Below are 19,341 nucleotides of genomic sequence, written 5' to 3'. Positions count from 1 at the left end.
AGCCACTAACCGGTTCGTTTGGATTGGGGATCAAAAGGATTTTTTTTTTAATTGTTGGAAATGGGAAGGTCAATAATTTAAAGTACAAAGAACAGTATTGAGTAAAAATAAATTTATTAATAACGTGCAAATGTTAGGATCCAGTTGTTTCACAGAAATTCAAACGTAACATCGTCATCAAATGGCCAACCGGCACCATTTTGTTTTTTGGACATTTAATAGGTTAAACGTCGATTCTAGGTTTATTTCAACTTTTGAACAAATTGTGATCAGCAGAAAAGCACAACAGTCTATGCTTGTCAGTTGATCACAATTTGATAGATCTGAAACGAACCTAGAATAACAGGGACCTTTCAAATGTAAAAAAAAAAACTCTCTAATTAATTTGAAGAAAATTTTAATTTGTGTGAAACACCCCAACCTTAATCTCTCCAAGTGACGAACACCTCGTCCGTTCGGTAGCGCTGTGTGCACGTGGCGTTGGTCCAGCGCATCTTAGACCCGCTGGCGAAGGCCTCGGCGCCGGCGTGTGCTATCATCACACCGTTGTCGATGCAGAACCGCTCGTCGGTGGCGAAGAGCGTGGCGCCCCGCTCCCGGCACATGGCGCCCATCATCTCCTGCAGGTGTTCGTTGCAACCCACCCCGCCTACAATCAAAACCTGAAAACAAAAATTGGATTATGAGATGTTATACCCCTGAGCAGGGATCAGCAGACTTCTAGAGAAAAGAGCCGCAGTCTGACGGATTGGGTTATCTGACGATTTTACCACCAGGTTCATTATTATTGTTTTCGGTTAGTCAGAAGTATATTCTAGAAACTGTTGCATCTGTTTTTGTTTCTTTCTACCACATATTGTATTAGAATAAGTTTACAAATGGAGACACCTTAGCTTACCGAAAAATGGATATTTTACGAAAGATTAACAGCGGTGTTTGTTTGCTATTACGAAACACCTGTCTTCATTTTGAACATATTTTGTATGTATGCAATATCCGCCACTTACACTAATTTAAGACACTTGCCCGGTTTTTGCGATAGCGGATTAGTACCTTCTGAAGGGTGGGTTTGGGTACCGTCGCCCCGGGAACTATTTATTGGATAACCAACACTTCTGCCGTAGGTCACCCCAAGAGGTTTGCTATGACGATTTAGGAGGGGTGCTCGGGTTCATCGGGTGAGGTGTATTCAGGGTGCACCAGCTGCGTGGCGTGCCGGATTGGGTGAGGCTGATTTGGGGAGACCTTTGACCTCTCCAACTGGTCTCCCATAGCCTTACACCGCAGCGCGAGGAATAGATCATTTGCCTGTTACTCCTGGACACGCTGATCCCTAGATTCCTACCCATCCCTCATACCTTTTTCCTTCCCCTCAAAAAGACCCTCCATACAGCATTCCCAAAGATGACATAGGCCCCGAATTAAATTATTTTTCTTAGGGCCTCCTGTGTGGAGTTAATATTAAAAAAATAGTTAATTTAATTGTTGGTGAATGATAAAATTTAATTAATTCCAAATTATTGTTTAAACAATACCTCAGAGGAACCGCAATGCGCCATTGCTCTCTCAGTTGTCTCCACAAGCATTGCAAATATAGTTTCTTGTAAGGAAAAGCACAAATCTTCAGCTGTGAACTCTTTGCCAATCTGTGATGCCTTTTCTTCAATGAAGGACAGGATACCAGAAAAGCTAACATCCATTCCTGTTGAAAACAATAATAAATACAACCAAAAATTAGTTTCTTGCCTAACAAAAGCAGCAGTCTACATTGTATTATCCACAGTCATAATTTGAAAACCATGATTATTTACAGTATTGGCTAATAGCTGTTGTCCATAATTACAACATGCTTTGATATTCTTCCCTCTGGTACGAAACATTTGTCTCAATGAAACATAATATATTATGAAATGTAAAAGCACATGTAAACTAGCAGAACTTCATAATATTTTATTAATCAACCATCAGGGAGAAACTGTGACTGTAATAATACAGAGTAGTCTATATTTGATCAGTTTCATAATAAAGTAACCTAAGAAAGCTGCTTTAAAAAAGACTAAATGACCGACCGCTCCAGCTAATATATAATGTATGAAAATGTGATGAAGCGTATTACCTTTTACAACATATGGCAGAGGAATGTATTTCTTTCCTAATTTGGCAGCTTGCTCTATGTTGTACCCCGGACTGGGATCATTGGAGAGCTTGAGGACTCTTGCAAACCTAAATAAAACTTTTAACTTATATTTATTCTCCTCGAAACAGAGATCAATAAAATGCATGACATTCTGTATTCAACGGTGCAATTGTGGCCTACCTATCCAAACAGTTCCCAACAGCAATATCAATGGTTTCACCAAATATCCGGTACCGTTGCCTGGAATACGCGATCACTTGGGTATTTCCTCCGCTGACGTAAAGCACGGTAGGATTTTGCGCTTTTGTTATCAATCTTCCCATTTCAATATCTGTACTAGACTTAAGGAGAACAACTATGTACTTTCATTTAGCAGGAAACCACTGCAAGATTCTGTAGGTCCTGAAGAAGAACCTACATAATCTTATAAGACCATAAGTGGTTGCCCCGGTGGAAGCGACCCAGAGGCAGGCTGAGCAGGAGGTGGACTGAATGCATGGAAGAAGATTTAGGTAGGATGGGAAGGCCTGAGGACTGGAGATTTTTGGAGGAGGCCGAGGAAGAGGTTGACTGCATGGAATAAGATTTAACCCCTCAGGTCTCTGGCAGAAAGTCGGAGTATTTCCGCTTTGCAATAAAATCCAAATAAATGGAATAATACTGAATTTATCCAAAAACTAAAACTGTTTTTGAAAGGTGATGAAATATGCTTTAAAATTTTATTATTGTTGTACTGTTGACAGCACCGACAAGGAAAAGAAAGACAAACAATCGCGGGTTACGAATAACCTGTCAATATTTTAATTCCTCCTATTAGCATCATTATAAGAGGAAGATGCTGCTTGTGCTTGATGGAGAATTTAGCTAGCAAAGGAATTGAACCCATGACGCCTGGTTGGGAACCAGATGAATTTTTCAATACAAACACTACGAGGTTCTTTTTAAAAAAAATAATCAGTTCTTAAATTTAAATATCTAAAAAAGGATACGGCCGATGCAGTGGTTGACCCCGAGGATTGGCTTGTTCCAGAGTTGAGCCACTGTCTTGGCTACCACAGAGACAGTGACCAGTGGCGCCCCCATCCCGGGCCCCTTAGTGTAGCAAACCACGTCAATATCTGCCGGCCGGACGCCAGACTGCTCCAGGGCATCCTTCAATATCTTCAACACATTTTTTCTGTGATGCTCTGCAGTCTCACGGGGCAGAAAACCTATTATCGAAATTCATTATTTTTAACACTTAAGTTGCGTGGTAAACGAAACCGACCGTCATAAATATACTTTGTACTTATGTGAGCGTGCTGTTTATCCTCCTGTGCAATCTCAGTGAGAAAGTAGGAATATAGAATAGAATGAGAAAGAATTTTGATATGGGTTACGGGAGCCCACGATGCTACTTGTGTGCTAACATACCCTTAGTATATTTAAAAAAAAAAATTATTTCTCTGAATATTATTATTATTTATGTTTTTTACAATAAATATACAATGTTTACAAGTCATACTGTTTTAATTTATACTACACTTCCATTAAAAGCATTTGCTTGTGGAGGGAAGAGGAGTGTACAAAAATAATATAACTAGGTTACAAAGTAAAAAAAATTTCAAGTGAAACTAGGGGAATCAGTTTTTTTGTTAACAATTTCCCTAAAATATTTTTTATATGGTTCAATATTTGTTTTTTATCATTAATGATTCTAATTTCTTCTGGTAATTTATTAAATAAATGTTTTCCTTGGTGGGAAATATAATATATAACTAGCTATTCTAGGAAACTACTTACGGTATATTTTATACTATTTTTATAAATATATAAAAACATTATCTGGTAAGACAGTAAAATTTACAAATACATAATTTTAAAAAACAAGCAAGTTATTACGAAACAAGAATCAGTTGGTGAAAGGTGAAAATTTTGTATCGGCAATCAAGAAATCGCGGGTTATGAATAAACTGACGATATATGAATTTCTCCCGTATTTATATATTATTTACTTGTATTTGTGTGTAGATCTCGCGTCCAAAAAAGTATGTTTTTAATTTACTCTTGGACCCTCCATACATAGAGATACTTACAAGCTGCGTGACTGTGACGCAACCACAGTATCCTACCGATATGCTACCCTTCAAAGCTGGTTTCCGTACACGGCGCTACCCGAATTCTACTATATTTTTTTCAATTGCAGTCATTGAATTAATACGATATCAAGTGACTAAGACAATAATATTGTTCACCCATAAAACTGTAGCGGCATGCTACTAGAAAGTTCGAGGATTTCAGTATGAGCAGCGCGCATTACACAAAGAAACTTCTAGACACGCATCGAAGGCACACCAGTCTACTTGCGACTGCTGGAACATTCCTGGCTTTACAAGACGCTCACGGTTCTATATAAGCGCAGCTGTGCAGCACTACAGCTCAGTCTTGGAATTCAGTATACCCCGGGTACTCACAGCTACGCCTAGACCGACAACACCTCGCCGGCTTGCGCCTCAACCCACCGCGCTCGCAACCGCGGTTGGCGAGGTCCATCGCATCTTCGGCTTTCATCTTACTGGAGCATCAGGAAGACCTGTGGTCTTCACCACCAGTGATTGAACATCACCAATCAGTCTGATCTCTGCAGGCAGCGCGTCGAGCCACTGATTACTTCACCGTTACAACACTCCACCACTCTGCTTCTACGGTGTCGAGCAGTTGGCCTGGAGGATTCGCCACCGACCATCTCCACTAAAGTGTTGAGCATCATCAGCAACAAACCACTACCACACTGTAGTCAGTGTAGTCAATAGTGACTGTGATACCAACCACCTCCTTTATTCGTCTCTGCCCACCATCACCCATACAACGAAATATCAGTAGTGTGCAACTGATATCAAACCCGTAGTCGACATGTTGCATCGTGTACGAACACTAGCAAAATAGTATGGCGGGTACTCACAAGCGACACATATGCTACGCGCACAAAACTCGAGTCTATTGTACAAACGGCCTTATTATATAATAAATCAAATCCAAAATTTCCTCTGAAATCATAAAATTTGTAAGTGGGTACTTAATTACCTACCTACTTAATTATAATCCATATATGAATCCTATAATTTCTATACCCGCTATATCCGATTTTTTGACAAAATGATCTGAGTATGACATCTTGTTCACATTTTTGCGAGCAACAAGAGGAGCCTAAAATTGAGTTTCAAAACCCTCCTTATCATTACCAAAAACCATGTTAAAACTGCGAGTGAGAAACCAAATCCGCTATATCATACAGAAAGTCACTATCAAAACCCGCTATATCGGATTCAACGAATCACAAGCAGTTATTTTGCCAAAATACAATATGGCCGCCACTCTGACGCCACGCTCCAGTGTCAAAATGATCTACGCGTGAGTTTCTAAACCCGCCATGTCGCCTCAGTTGACTTTCAAAATCACGAAGTGAGTATCAAAATCCGCTATATCCATTTTATTTATCGAAATTACTTAATTATTGCTAGACATATATAGAAAAATAAATGCTTTTCGAAATTTTATTACTCCAATTCATTATATAAAAAATTTTAATGCATTTACTTATGTACGCTAGAGATGTGACAGTTTTTTGCGGTTTTCTCCAAATCAATGAAAGTTGATATAGCGGGTATAGAAATTACACGACTCATATATTATTTTATGTAACATTTTTTTATTTTTTATTTATTTTTATTTATTTAGAAAAAAGTAAATATTCACAAGAGATAAAAATATATTACATTTCATATCAGACATCACTTTTTTTTGTCTACCCAATTTGTAGAGAAATATTCTCGGGTCAAACTGGGGAGCTAGTCTGTGCTTATATATATATATAGAGATAATAATATGTATAGTTACAAAAATGGAAAAAGAATATTTTCAAAAATACTGTAAAATACTACAAAATATTGTACAATAAGAAAATTACATATAATTATAGAAACAGGATATCAACAAAAATCAACGAAAAATCAACAAAAATATAAGCAACAGAATATATCTGAAAATCGTCGATAAAAGTAAGTCAATCTTCTCTGTAAAAACACAACGAAAGTTTTTTTTTAAATTTAAAATAATTTTTCTCACTTTTTATTGTATCCGGTAAATCGTTAAATAACTTTGGGCCTATATATTCATAATGGTGTTGTGCAGCTGTCGTGTTGCATCTAGGTACATACATGTTCCCAGATGTTCTAGGTCTTATACTTCGCGCTGAGGACCTTTCAGAATCTTTAAAAACTTTTAAAATAGCATTTCTTTGAAATAGTTTTGAAATCGGTAGGACATTAAATTTTTCAAAAAGTTCGTTGGTTGGAAAAATTCTTGGTTTTTTAATAATAACTTTGATTATCATTTTTTTGTGTTGTTACTATCGAATACAGATTATTCTTATAGATACCTCCCCATCAGTGGCGGCCAGCTAATATGTGCTCCCGAGCGCCGAACAACCAACAATATTTCCGACATGGCTAATCACAATACGAAACTCGGTTCGGTTATAATATCTCATTCAAAAGGTACCTACTTAGCGCGCAACTTGCAGACCGACTTGTGCCTATGTTCGTAGCAGTTCGTTTTCGATTGCGATCCAAAATTTAACTGCTTTGTCGCATATTCTGTGGAACAGTCGAAAGCGTGGGTACATACCAGTTCATACTATTCTTTGCAAATAATACCATATCATGAACGACGTTCGGGGTTTTACCACCACATCAGAAGGAACGGTTTATTCAGTAGAAAGTTAAACTAAAACGCGTATGTTTGATGTTATTGTCGATATCGTGGTTTCAATTAACCATCTGCTATTTTCAGCGAATGTTTCGCTTCTTCGATACAAGCATTTAAGATAAAATTTGTCATTAAGATATGAATGATGGTCAGATTACTTATTATCAGTTCAGTCAGCCGTCGCCTTTGCCGGACACTGTCTGTTGAATTTAAAACTTTTCTTACTCTGCGAAAGTTTTGAAGTTGCAGGTTATATCGATCTTGTATATCAACTTTATTAATAAGGCATATCAATTGCAGGTTATACCAATATATGTTTACTTTTGTGTTTGTTCAACGTATAAATTAAGAATGAGTTTGAATGTGGAATATATTAAGAACAATAGGTCGAGTTTTGAAAACAAAGTGATAATAAAAAATGCCGGTCCACCTAAACCTGAACTGATAATAAAACAAGAGTGCAAATCTGGATCGAAGAAGTTTACTCGATCATTTAACAAAACAATGTATAACAAAGCTTCTTGGCTCTGTGGATGTGATCAATTGAATAGTTTATTTTGTTTTCCGTGTTTAATTTACGATGTTGATTCAGTTTGGACAATTAGCGGTGTTACTGATTTAACTCACCTTTCTGAAAAAATCAAAAAACATAATTCTTGTCATTTACATTGGCAAAAAATTTTAAGCTTAAAGGTTTTAGGAAAAGTTGACATCAGAATGCAATTGGATTCAGGCTACCGTGCCCAAGTTAAACACCATAATGAGCTAGTTAATAAAAATCGATACATCCTGTCCAAACTTATTGATTGCGTAAAATTTTGTGGTGCATTTGAATTAGCTATGCGTGGACATGACGAAAAAAGAGACTCGGTTAATCCCGGAGTGTATCATGGTTTAATTGATTTTGTGGTCGAACTTGATATGGCAATGAAGCAGCATATGGAATCAGACTCTATATTCAAGGGTACTTCAAAGACAATACAAAATGAAATATTAGATGCAATTTTGGAAGTGTATCACAGCGAAGTAAAATCACAAATTTCAAAGTGTGAATTTGTAGCGATTCAAGCGGATGAAACGACTGATGTATCCACAGTTATGCAAATGGTAATGATCATTCGTTACGAACGGAATGGCGAAATCTGCGAACGGTTTTGGAAGTATTTAACACCAAAATCCCACTGTGCCGTTGGATTATCAGATTCGCTGTTTCAAGAACTTGGCATTTTAAATATATCTCCGAAGCAATTCATTGCTCAGTGCTACGACGGTGCTTCTGTAATGAGTGGGAAAATTGGCGGGGTTAAGGCCAAAATTCAAAATGTGTTTCCGTATGCGCATTACATCCACTGCTACGCCCATCAACTAAATTTAATTGTAGAAAAAAGTGTGTCCCAAAGTAAAGAAGTGAAAATGTTTTTTTCGAATTTGCACACATTCCCCAAGTTTTTTTCGCGGTCGTCGAAACGAACAGATATTTTAAATGAAATAGTGAAACGCAAAATTCCCTCAGTTTCTCAGACGAGGTGGAATTTTAATATAAGGACAATTAAAACCGTTGGTACCAATCGCGAATCCCTAATTGAGTGCATGGAGACGATTTTGGAATCCGACAATGACAGCAATACCATCAATCAAGCTGATATGCTCTTACGATACCTCAAAGATGAAACATTTATTTATTGGTTGAATTTTTTCCAAAAAATTATGCCGCATTGTGATATTTTATTCCGACAATTGCAGTTAAAAAACTTAGATCCCGTTATAATCCGAAATAACCTCAATGAGTTTGAAAAATCTGTTCAAAATGTACGCAATTCTACAGACAATTTTCCTGAGCCACCTACTAAACGACTAAAAACCGCCAAATCAATTATTTGTAAAGAGGTCTGCGATACAATTCTGTCCGAAATGAAACAACGCTTTGAATTCAGTAAACATCTTTCTGCAGCAACATTACTCGATTGCGAAAAATTCACCGTGTACAGGTCAAATTTCCCAGAACATGATTTCAATGTGACTCTTAAAACATATGACTTCCTAAATAAAATTCAGTTAAAAGGTGAACCTTGTGCAATTTACGCCCGCGACGATTTTTCAAAAGCTGACGGAGCTTTATCAATTTTACAACTTTTTTATAGTACTTGTTTATTAGAAGACTTTTCCGAGACTGTGAAGTTACTAAAACTTGTGTGCACCATTCCAATAACTTCAGTTGAAAGCGAAAGATGTTTCTCAACGTTAAAAAGAATAAAATCCCTTTTAAGAAACACGTTTAGCCAGGACAGACTGAACGCTCTATCAGTGTTAAGCATTGAAAAAAGGTTTATTCAGTCTATGCCTGATTTCAACACGAGAGTCATAGAGGTCTTCGCTAAACAAAAGGAGCGGAGAATAGAACTTCTTTATAAATAGGTATGTACCTTTATTTAATTTATTTTCTGACTTAATGTTGTAATCCGGTGAACCGCGACATATTTTGACCACCGGCCGCCACTGCTCCCCATGCGATTATTCCGTACTGCAACACTGACTGTACAAGAGCAAAGTAAACCATTTTAATATTTGAAAGATTTAGGATATTTCTTAATTGTATAAAAATGTAAGTAAATTTTCTAATTCTTTTTACATAGTTTTCGATATGTTTCTTAAATTTCATGTTACTTTCTATAGTGATCCCTAGATATTTGACATCTGGGGTTTTCTTCAGGATTTTACAATTATTATCATTACATTCTCCTCCTTTACACGAACGACTGTGCACTATCACGCTAATATTGGAATCTGTGACAGGATCATTAAGATAAAAAGGTATATATGATGTTTTTTCTACAATAAGACTAAGTAAGTTATCATCAAACCATTCCTTCAATATGTTAATGTCAGCATTCGCAGCTATATTCACTTCTGTCCATGTTATTCCTTCGATTATGATGACTGTGTCATCCGCATATGAGATGACACTTCCATTAACCTTTCCCTTACTGTGCTAAAAAAATACACGCGTTACGGTGCTGTGTAGTCAATACACATCTCAAAATAAGCGATTTAATATCGGAAAAATATGAATATTCATAGCTAATCGATTATTTTTATTATATTTTATATCAAAAGTGATAATAATTGTAATTTAATTGCTGAAAACATGAAAAAACCATCGGCATATGCTAAAGAAACGTGCGAGGGGTCCACATCTAACGACGGTTCGCGGCCAACTGGCTAGTGGCGCAGCTGGCACAAACACAGCTGTGCGGTCGTAGGTATCGATGGTCTAAATCAAAAACTACAACTGCAGAAGTGTGGATGTCTCATATTCCCGCATGGCGAATTAAAGCGGGACATCAATAGCGTGTCATTTCCTCGCACACTCTTCGCGTATTTAGTATCACACGGTTGATTGTATTGGTGTATTTGTTCCCGATTTTTAACAAAAAACTCTGATTTTTAATTGAATTTGAAAACTATGTAATATATTATTATATAATATATAAATTAAGATATCTTACATACACATTTTACAGACTAAAAGAAGTGCTCAATGTTGAAAAACTGAAAATTATTTATTTTTCTTTGGTGCAATCTTCACTCATATACGGAATAATAGGATGGGGCGGTGCGCTTAATGCACATATCAAACCTTTACAAATAATTCAAAATTATATCATCAAAGTTATGTATAGTCGGAAAAGAACATTTTCAACGGGTGAGTTATACAAAGAATCTAAACTATTCTGTCTCCGTAAACTATTTATTTTGCAAACTATGAAATACATCTTTAAAAACAAAAATAAATTCGAAATAAATGAAAACAGAACCAACATTAGAAATAATAATGTATTTTATACTCCCCAAACGAACACAAAACAAATGCAAACACACTGCAGTTTCATTGGACCTCGTACTTTCAATCTTTTACCGAAAAATATTCAAGTGATAACTAAACTTCCTCAATATTTAAAAGAATTAAAATTATGGCTTTTTGACACAGCAGTTGAAACTTTTTTTTATTTAATTTTTATCAATTTATGTTTCTCATAAAATATTCACCATATATTACATATATTACAATAAACACTTATAACTTCACTATACACTATTATAAACACTTTTTATACAAAACGCTTATACAAAATGTAATCTTGTTTTTATTTTATATGCCCACAATTTGTTTATTTCTAGGTACAATAAAATAATAACTTAAATATATTACCCACGCACAGGCTGCGCCTTAGTGGGTTCCCATTATTCTTATTGATTTATATAATATTGTATGTAATTAATGTAAAAATTGGGAAAAATAAAGGAATTAAAAAAAAAAAAAATATATATTTTTTAATTCAGTGCATAAATGTATAACGGAGGAATACCTAAAATCTGAACCCAGAATTTATTATATTTATAGAGTTATTAAAGTTATTAGAAGCAATGTGTAGTAAATACACACCACAGATGAGGAAAGGTTAAGAGGGAGAGTGAACATGTCATTGACATATATAAGGAAAAGTATAGGCCCAATTACTGTGCCTTGTGGAATTCCATATTCAGAAGACAAGGGTTCACTTAGTAAATTATTTAGTTTAACGTATTGTTCTCTATTTTTTAAGTAACTCTGGAACCAAGATAAAGCTTTGTCTTCCAGTTCAATTTTCTCTAGCTTAGCGATCAGCCTAGAATGCGACACACTATCAAAACCCTTTTTTAGTTCGATAAATATTCCCAGACACTTCCGACGTCTATCCAAGTTCCCCATAACTAGAGAAGTCAATTTTGCAATTACATCATGAGTTCCTAGATTAGGTCTAAATCCATATTGGTTAGAATGCAGAATTTTTTTTTCTTCTAGAAATAGGAATAGTCTCTTTTTCACTATTTTTTCAATTATTTTAGAAATGTTAGATGTCAAAGATATAGGCCGGTAGTTAAGTCATTTCCTCTGGGTTTCCAGATTTAAAAATCGGACTAATAACAGTTTTTTTGTAATTATTTGGAAATCTTCCAACTGAAAAGCTTAAATTAATGATATGCACGATAGGTATTTTTATAAAATCTTTAAGATTTTTTATGGTTTCTACTGTTATTCCATCGTATCTCGGCGCTGAGCCACCTCTCAGTGAACTAATTATATTTACAATTTCCGGTTCCGATGTGAGTCCAAGAAGTTGCATTTTATTTGTATCTATTGAATTTCTCTCAAAAGCCTCAGTGGTTTTGCTAGCAGCTAAAGGATTAATTTGCTGTGCTAAATTTTTTCCAACATTTACAAAAAAATTATTAAATAAGTTCGCACATTGAGTCTGCTCATCTTTTACGTCTATAGAATTACCGTTGTACGTCAGTCTGTGTATTTCCGACCCTTTCCGTTTCTTATCAATAATTTCATTAATTGTTGACCACATTTTTTTTTTATCATATTCTACTTGTGACATTTTTATTTTATAATATTGTTCTTTAGTATTCCTTATTAAATTTGTAAGCATATTTCGATATTTGACAAAGGTATTTTTTAATATATAATTGAAAGGATTTTTTTTACAAAGAATAAATAAACATTGTTTTTCACGCACAGATTTCACCAATCCAGGACTAATAAACGGTTTTATTGGGCGGTATTTAGAAACTAGCTTCTGTACCTTAGTGATGGTGCTCGCCTCTACATGTTTTAAAATTTATTTCAAGTAAGGAATTATACATAGACATCCAAACTAACATAAAATCTGGGAATCATTTCGATGAGCTGAAACCACACAAAGTGACCATACTTTTGGCACCAAGAGGTTCAAGAGGGCTTTGAATAAACTACAACATCAGTCGTAAGTTGACCGCCTGGAGGTGCAATGGGTAAATTATAACGCAAAGTGTCTAACTAAATAGTGTAAGAAAATATTGAATTTGGAAACATATAATTTGTGCGACATTGTAAAAACGACTAGTAATTTTAGACAGATTTAATTTTCGTAGACTAAATAGTGATTATTACATTATGAGTTGCCTGAATGCCATCAGATTCATTTATTAACAAATTATAAAAAGGGAGACGGTCAAGCTACCTCCCTAATCCGTGCAACTTGATTTGTTCCTCTTTCCCTGATAGGTTGGCCTATCATCAATTCGAATGTCTATGGAATTGCACAATTTGTACAAAGAAATGTCACTGTATAAATCAAAAGCCTTAAGACACACTACGCTATATTATGCGTGCATAATTTGGGCGTGGCATAAACGTATTATATGTTGGGGTGACACTACGCTATAATCTTCTTCAGGAGAGGGGTTCAGATCAATTGGGGAACTGCAGCGGAATATCATTTATTTGTATGAGATCTGTCACTTTGACAGATGATACTCCGTAAATTGTTCTGACCACCTCGACCTGTCGCATAATTTTCAAATGTCGCCTGGCTAGCAGATCACAGCGCATATCATCGCAACGCCAACACTTATCAACACATCATCTTTTTAGGTGTGACAGGTGTATATGGGATTGTATGGCGAGCAATATGGAGTTATATAAAACGCTTTGAACTTACAGTGTAATCTGTCACCCCCTTTATTCTCAAACTTTCTTCAGGCAGGTGGGTATCATAATATTGAAACACTGCGAATAAGAGAGCCCAAATAAACATGACAATTTCACATTTGTAAAAAGAATATGTACTGAAAGATAGTTCTCCTAGTCAAAGTAAGGCTAGCTTAAATAATAAAGTGGATGCAGCAGATTTTCTAAAACAGAATGCACAAGCAAATTTACAGACAGACTAAATGCAAAACGGTTGGGTTCAAACAGGGCTTCACTACGCACCGTCAATAACACGCTTAAGGAAATTTCATTATTAGTTTTTTTCCAGACTAAACAGAGAAGCGACTAACGACTTTATAACATTTTTTTAAAGAAAGAGAAACATTCCCAGGTTACAAATAAAAGTGAAAATATTTTAATTCCACCTACTTCCATCATTATAGGCAGAAAATATTGCTTGTGGAATGATGGAGGACTTAGATAATAGAGGATTAAACCTACAATGCCGGGGTGGGAGCCCGACACATTTGTCCATTCGGCTAGAAACCAGTGAATAAATTTTGTGTATTTGACAGATTCTACAGCCATTTAATATAATCGGTGTCAATAATTTGTTAATCTGAAGATAATAATTAATCACGAAAACTGTTGTTTATCAGGAATAACTTCGGATAAACTTATTGAAGTCCGCTGCACACTTAATATGCAAAAAAATTAAAAATAGCACATGGTTTAAATATGTGAAATAACTATTTATGTAGTGGGAGATAGTAAAAGATGCATTAAAGTTCAATTTTTTCTCAATCAAAGTTAAGTTTGAATCTTAATAAATACTGTTTTGTGCAAGTTTACTTCAACCCCGACTTAAATAGTTGTCTCCGTTAGATATTTAAGTTGAAATCAACTATTGTTTTTTAAAGAGCCTTTGCATTCAACGGAATTCTAGAAGTTTACCTAACTCTCATCATGCACTTTACAATTTGTAACCAAATCAAATAATTTATTTTTCTTAGTTATTAGATTGTGTTATACATGGTATATTAGGTAAGGTTTATTATTATATTTCGAACTTGCAGAGAAGTGGCTCTAGATTAACACGAAAGTATTTTTTTATTATATTTTCACCGGGCAAGACTCGCCAACCCGCCAGTTAGTGGCACTATGACACAAGGAATTGGGGGAGGGGAAGGAAATTGGGAAGAGAAAGGTTCAAAGAGCTTGGCTATTCAAAAATTACAATATTTTGCGGTAAGTTTAGTAATGCTCGATGTACGATTTACCTTCCCCAGGAGGCGTGATGTAGGTACAGCGGCAATTGGAGAGTACCTTGCCGTCTTTCACTATGCCTATTCCAAGTTTATTGGCGCTACCTTCGAAACCAATGGAAATAACCATCCTGAAAACCCTTATCTAAAGTTAGTAACTTTCAAATGCCGGTTTTTGATTCTGACTCTGACAAGTGACATGCATAGATATTTGGATATTGCTCATCATAGTGAGTGGTTTATTTTAGTGATGGGCAGGATCGAAACATTTCCATGATCGAAACATCAAAAGAATTCAGTGATTAAGAGAGCTGCGTACAGAGTGGTACAGATGGGTACAGACATGGTACCATAAATAAACCCATAAATATACCACTCTCCATGGTACAGGGCATAAATCATAAATAAACCACTCTCGCATAAATCAACTGTACAGAGGTAGATTTTTGTCGGGGTGGGGGCACATAGACAAAGCATGGTACATTGGTATGGCAACATTTTATTAGGCAAGTACTGCATTTGAAAAAAATGGGCTACACCAGTGTTTTTATACTGGAAATGATGTTTATTGTTTACTTGCAGATAGTAACATAATGGTTCTTCCACACCAACGCCAACCTTCCAACTCCGAACTTAGTTCGGAGTTGGAAGGTTGGCCGATCGTGTGGTGGCCACCTAGAGAAACTGCTGCCAACCCTCCAACTCCGAACGTTTGAACGAATCCGAGTCCGACAATATTAAATCGTTACTCCACTCTGCCATTATGTGTTAACGGATTGGCGCGAAAAAGATAATACGTAAACGTCACTTATACGCAAATGTCACTTTTGTTATGATTGCCTGCCGTTCGCAGAGATGTGTCGGTTCGTGCGGGTTGCCATAGAGTTGGCCGTAGCGATCGCCTCGAAGGCGATCCCCGGCCAACTCAAACACCAACCTTCCAACCCGAACTTCCAACGCACGAACTTCCCCTCCACACGATCGTCCAAACGTTTGAAGTTGGAAGGTTGGCTTCGGTGTGGACCAAGCATAATATTATGATAATTTATACGAATTTAAAAGCGTTTCATATAACGTAAAATTTGTAATATCTACATTTAAACTGAATAAATAATACAAATAAGTTTCGGATCTACTTCGAATTATAAGGAAATTCTAAATACATAATGTTATTGTATGTACTTGAATAATTCTACTGGAGATTTGAAATTTTATAACATTTCTCATTATTCCGTGAAGTCATTCTTCAATCGAAGAAATAGTGAAAACATTTCATCCCCACAGACATAAAAACCTGGACAATAAAACAATACCGAATATAATATTTATATTTCAGGCCGATTTCACATAAAATACGTACATAACTTTAAAATACATTCAACTTTAAGATTCTTTATGGAGCCCCTCGAAGAGATTTTTCACAAAAATGGCACTGCAAGAATTAACAAATTATGTTTATTAATAAACTTCCAACTAATTATAAGTCAGAATGCCATTTTTTACAAACACTAAATGCACGGGGGTCGTAAATTCGAAAATAAAATAAAAAAACAAATTGTTCTTATATTCAAAGCTTCTTCGGTTGGTGTATAATATCCTAATTAAACATTTGAAAAATTATCAAAGAATAATTGCGTAATCCCAGTTCCCAGTGGATATCGAATCTTATTAGGTAGTACGTAACACAATGTATTACGGGAATAATATCTCGTTTGTCAAGCAATTCGAGATATTTTTGACGTTTCTCGAAGTTGGGAATCGATTTACGTTTTCGAGTGAATTCTGACCAGTGATGTCACTGGCTGTGGTTTTGATTGATTTTCAAAACGATTGTCTCGGACTGTGTGATGATTTTTGACAGAATCGATTTGTCCATGAAAATGAATCGAAATATTTCGATGATCAAAAAGTTCGAGTAAGGGCCCGTTCCCACTTCCGTTTTCAAATCGGGGGCGGGTCCCGTTTTCAAAACGGATGCCCTAGTGGCTGTAGTGGATGTATGGAGCTGTTCACACTTGTCCGACACGATTTGAAAACGGATCCGACATTTTTTGTCGGATGGCTCGCCTACGCAGCGCGTCCGTTTTCAAATCGTGTCGGAACACGCTCGCTCATAGTGTTGTATGGAGCTGTTCACACTTGTCGTCTACTCGTTCCGGCAGAGTCCCCTCTCACACCCCGACCCCTCCCCGCCCGCTTCCAGTCGCAAGGAAGCAAGCACGCTTCGCAGTTGTATTTGATTATTTTGTTGTAAATAAATTAAAACTATAATAATGGGTAAGGAAATAAATCCCGAAAATTTAATCCCACTGGTTGAAGAAAGAGTTGTGCTGTGGGATAAAACGACAGAAGGCTATAAAAATAATTCATTAAAATTATCGGCTTGGCGAGAAGTTTGCTGTATATTCATGCCGGATTTTGATAAATTAGAAGAAAAACAAAGAAAAGATTTTGGTAAGTACCTACTTTTCTTAAAATTGTTATTTTTTTGTTTTTATTTTGTGTGTGTAGCTGCTGCTTGCCAAGATACAGATCCTATTGGAGAAACGAAATAGTCGGCGAATTCTGATCGTATATTATTTGCAGTAGGACCACCACGAGTAATGTGTGTTTGTGTACGCATCGGATGCTCCACTGGGGTTGCAGACTGGATATCTTCAAAATTAAGACCGTCCCTTTCTCTTACAAAATTGTGGAATGCTGTACAAGCTTTTATTATTTTGATGGCTGTTTCTGGGTCGACATCCAATGGTCGATGTAGTATTCTCCACTTATTGGCTAACATACCAAAAGCACATTCAACATACCTCCTGGCTCGACTTAAACGATAATTAAAAAATTTCTTCTTGTCATCCAAATGAGTGCCTCCGAAAGGTCGCAATAAATTTTTTGACAACGGGAAAGCTTCATCGCCAATAAGTACGAAGGGAAAATCTTTTTCCATATTATCATGAAGAGGTCTAGGCTTTGGTATATTCAAACTACCGTCATCCAATTTCTGCCAGAAAGTAGTCTCCTTGAATATCGAGGAATCACACTCTTTTCCATATGAACCAATGCTCACGTAGGTAAATCGGTATTCCGAATCAACTACGGCAAGTAAAATGAAGGAAAAATAATGTTTGTAGTTATAATACATAGAGCCACTATTTTTTGGTTTCACAACTCTTATGTGCTTCCCATCAACCGCTCCGAGACAATGAGGAAAATTTGTTTTTATTTCAAAACCTTTTGCGATGTCCTCCCATTTACTTTCAGTATCAGGCAACATTATGAACTCTTTGCCTATCGTGTCCCAGATAATGCTACTCATTTCATTAATAATTTTGCTAATGGTTGACACACCAACTCTGTAGTTAAAATGTAGTTCTTTGTAGGAACATCCCGATGCTAAATATCTGTAAAATAAAAATAACAAGAAATGTACACAGCCGTATATTAGGTGCAACACAAGTTAAAACTACTTTTATTTATTGCAGGTAAATTACTTTCCGCTAAGTGGAATAATTTACGAGATGGATGGATGAGAGCACACAGAGACGAAAAAAATGTTAAATCTGGAGCAGCGGCAAAATTCAAAAGGCCTTATATTTATAAGGAACAAATGAACTTTTTGCAAAAAACTATTAATCCTAAAACTACCCATGAATCTGTTTCAAAACGTCACAGCACTAATGATTCGGGTTACAACCCATATAATCTTGAAGGAAGTTCTGATGGGTCTGCACCGAGAAAGCAAGACTCTCTACCAAGTTCTTCTAAAAAGAAGAAAATGAACGTAGATGAAAAAATGTCTCAGTTTTTGGACAACAGGCTAGGTGTGAAAGAAGAACATCCAATGCTTTCTTATTTTAAAGGGGTTCTACCGGCCGTAACATCATTCGATGTTGATGAAACTTTAGAGCTTCAAGCAGGCGTGTTATCGTTAATTCAAAAAATTAAGCAGAAACGTGAAGATAAATTCTACTCACCACATTATGTATGGAACACGCAACCAAGAAATCACGGATATATACAAAACCCAACCATCGAACAACCGTCTTCTACACCTTCTGAGTGTCAATATCAATTGAATTGTCAACCGAACGAGCCGCCTGCGGGATCTGCATATTATGCACGGAAACAAACCACAAATCAACCGGCTGCATCACCTACTCATTCTGTATTGTCTCAACTATCTAATAACACCAGTCAAGATAGTACGGATTTAAATTTTGATGAATTTAACTAAAGACTTTTAACTAATTGCAGGGTTAGAAGACCCCAGTGGCGGTCCGTGAGTTTACAGTGAGCTAGAGTGATAAGATTGAAAAATACGACATTATTGAGTTGTTGTAGCTGAAAATGATCAGATTAAAAATAAAAATTTTCGTAATAAGATTTTTTATACCTACACACATTTTGGTTGAAAACAAAACTATACATTCAGTTAAAACAACATCAATAATGTCGTATTTTTTATCTTAGCAATCTAACTCGCTGAAAACTCACGGACCGCCACTGGAAGAACCAGTAGTCAACATAATAGAATAATTTATTTTTAATTAAATAAAAACAAAATACTTGGTGTACACAACTTTTTTGTATAAAAATTATCAACTTGTTTCAAAATTTATTTTTTATTTTTTAAAGTTTACTTAGTTTTATATTTCTTTATTTTAAAGCTTAAATGAGCT

General features: G+C 35.9%; 1 protein-coding gene across 1 annotated transcript; it reads right to left on the bottom strand.

Moving 5' to 3' along the window:
* Nucleotides 1-107: 107 nt before the first annotated feature.
* Nucleotides 108-14,854, bottom strand: Tcs3 (Probable tRNA N6-adenosine threonylcarbamoyltransferase Tcs3). The gene is made up of 6 exons (XM_089633834.1): nucleotides 14,681-14,854; nucleotides 3,127-3,348; nucleotides 2,318-2,468; nucleotides 2,117-2,223; nucleotides 1,536-1,702; nucleotides 108-662 (listed from the first exon to the last, which is right to left on the bottom strand). Exons 1-6 carry the CDS (start codon nucleotides 14,793-14,795, stop codon nucleotides 423-425), a joined length of 1,002 nt encoding a protein of 333 aa, XP_089489960.1. The 5' UTR covers nucleotides 14,796-14,854; the 3' UTR covers nucleotides 108-422.
* Between the last annotated feature and the right edge of the window lie 4,487 nt (nucleotides 14,855-19,341).

This window comes from Hesperophylax consimilis, chromosome 7 (genome assembly GCF_061612785.1).
Source record: "Hesperophylax consimilis isolate HC1 chromosome 7, BYU_Hcon_1.0, whole genome shotgun sequence".
In the NCBI taxonomy this organism is placed as follows: Eukaryota; Metazoa; Arthropoda; class Insecta; order Trichoptera; family Limnephilidae; genus Hesperophylax; species Hesperophylax consimilis.
The sequence above is the reverse complement of the archived record's forward strand: the minus strand, read 5'-3'. Positions and strand labels throughout refer to the sequence as shown.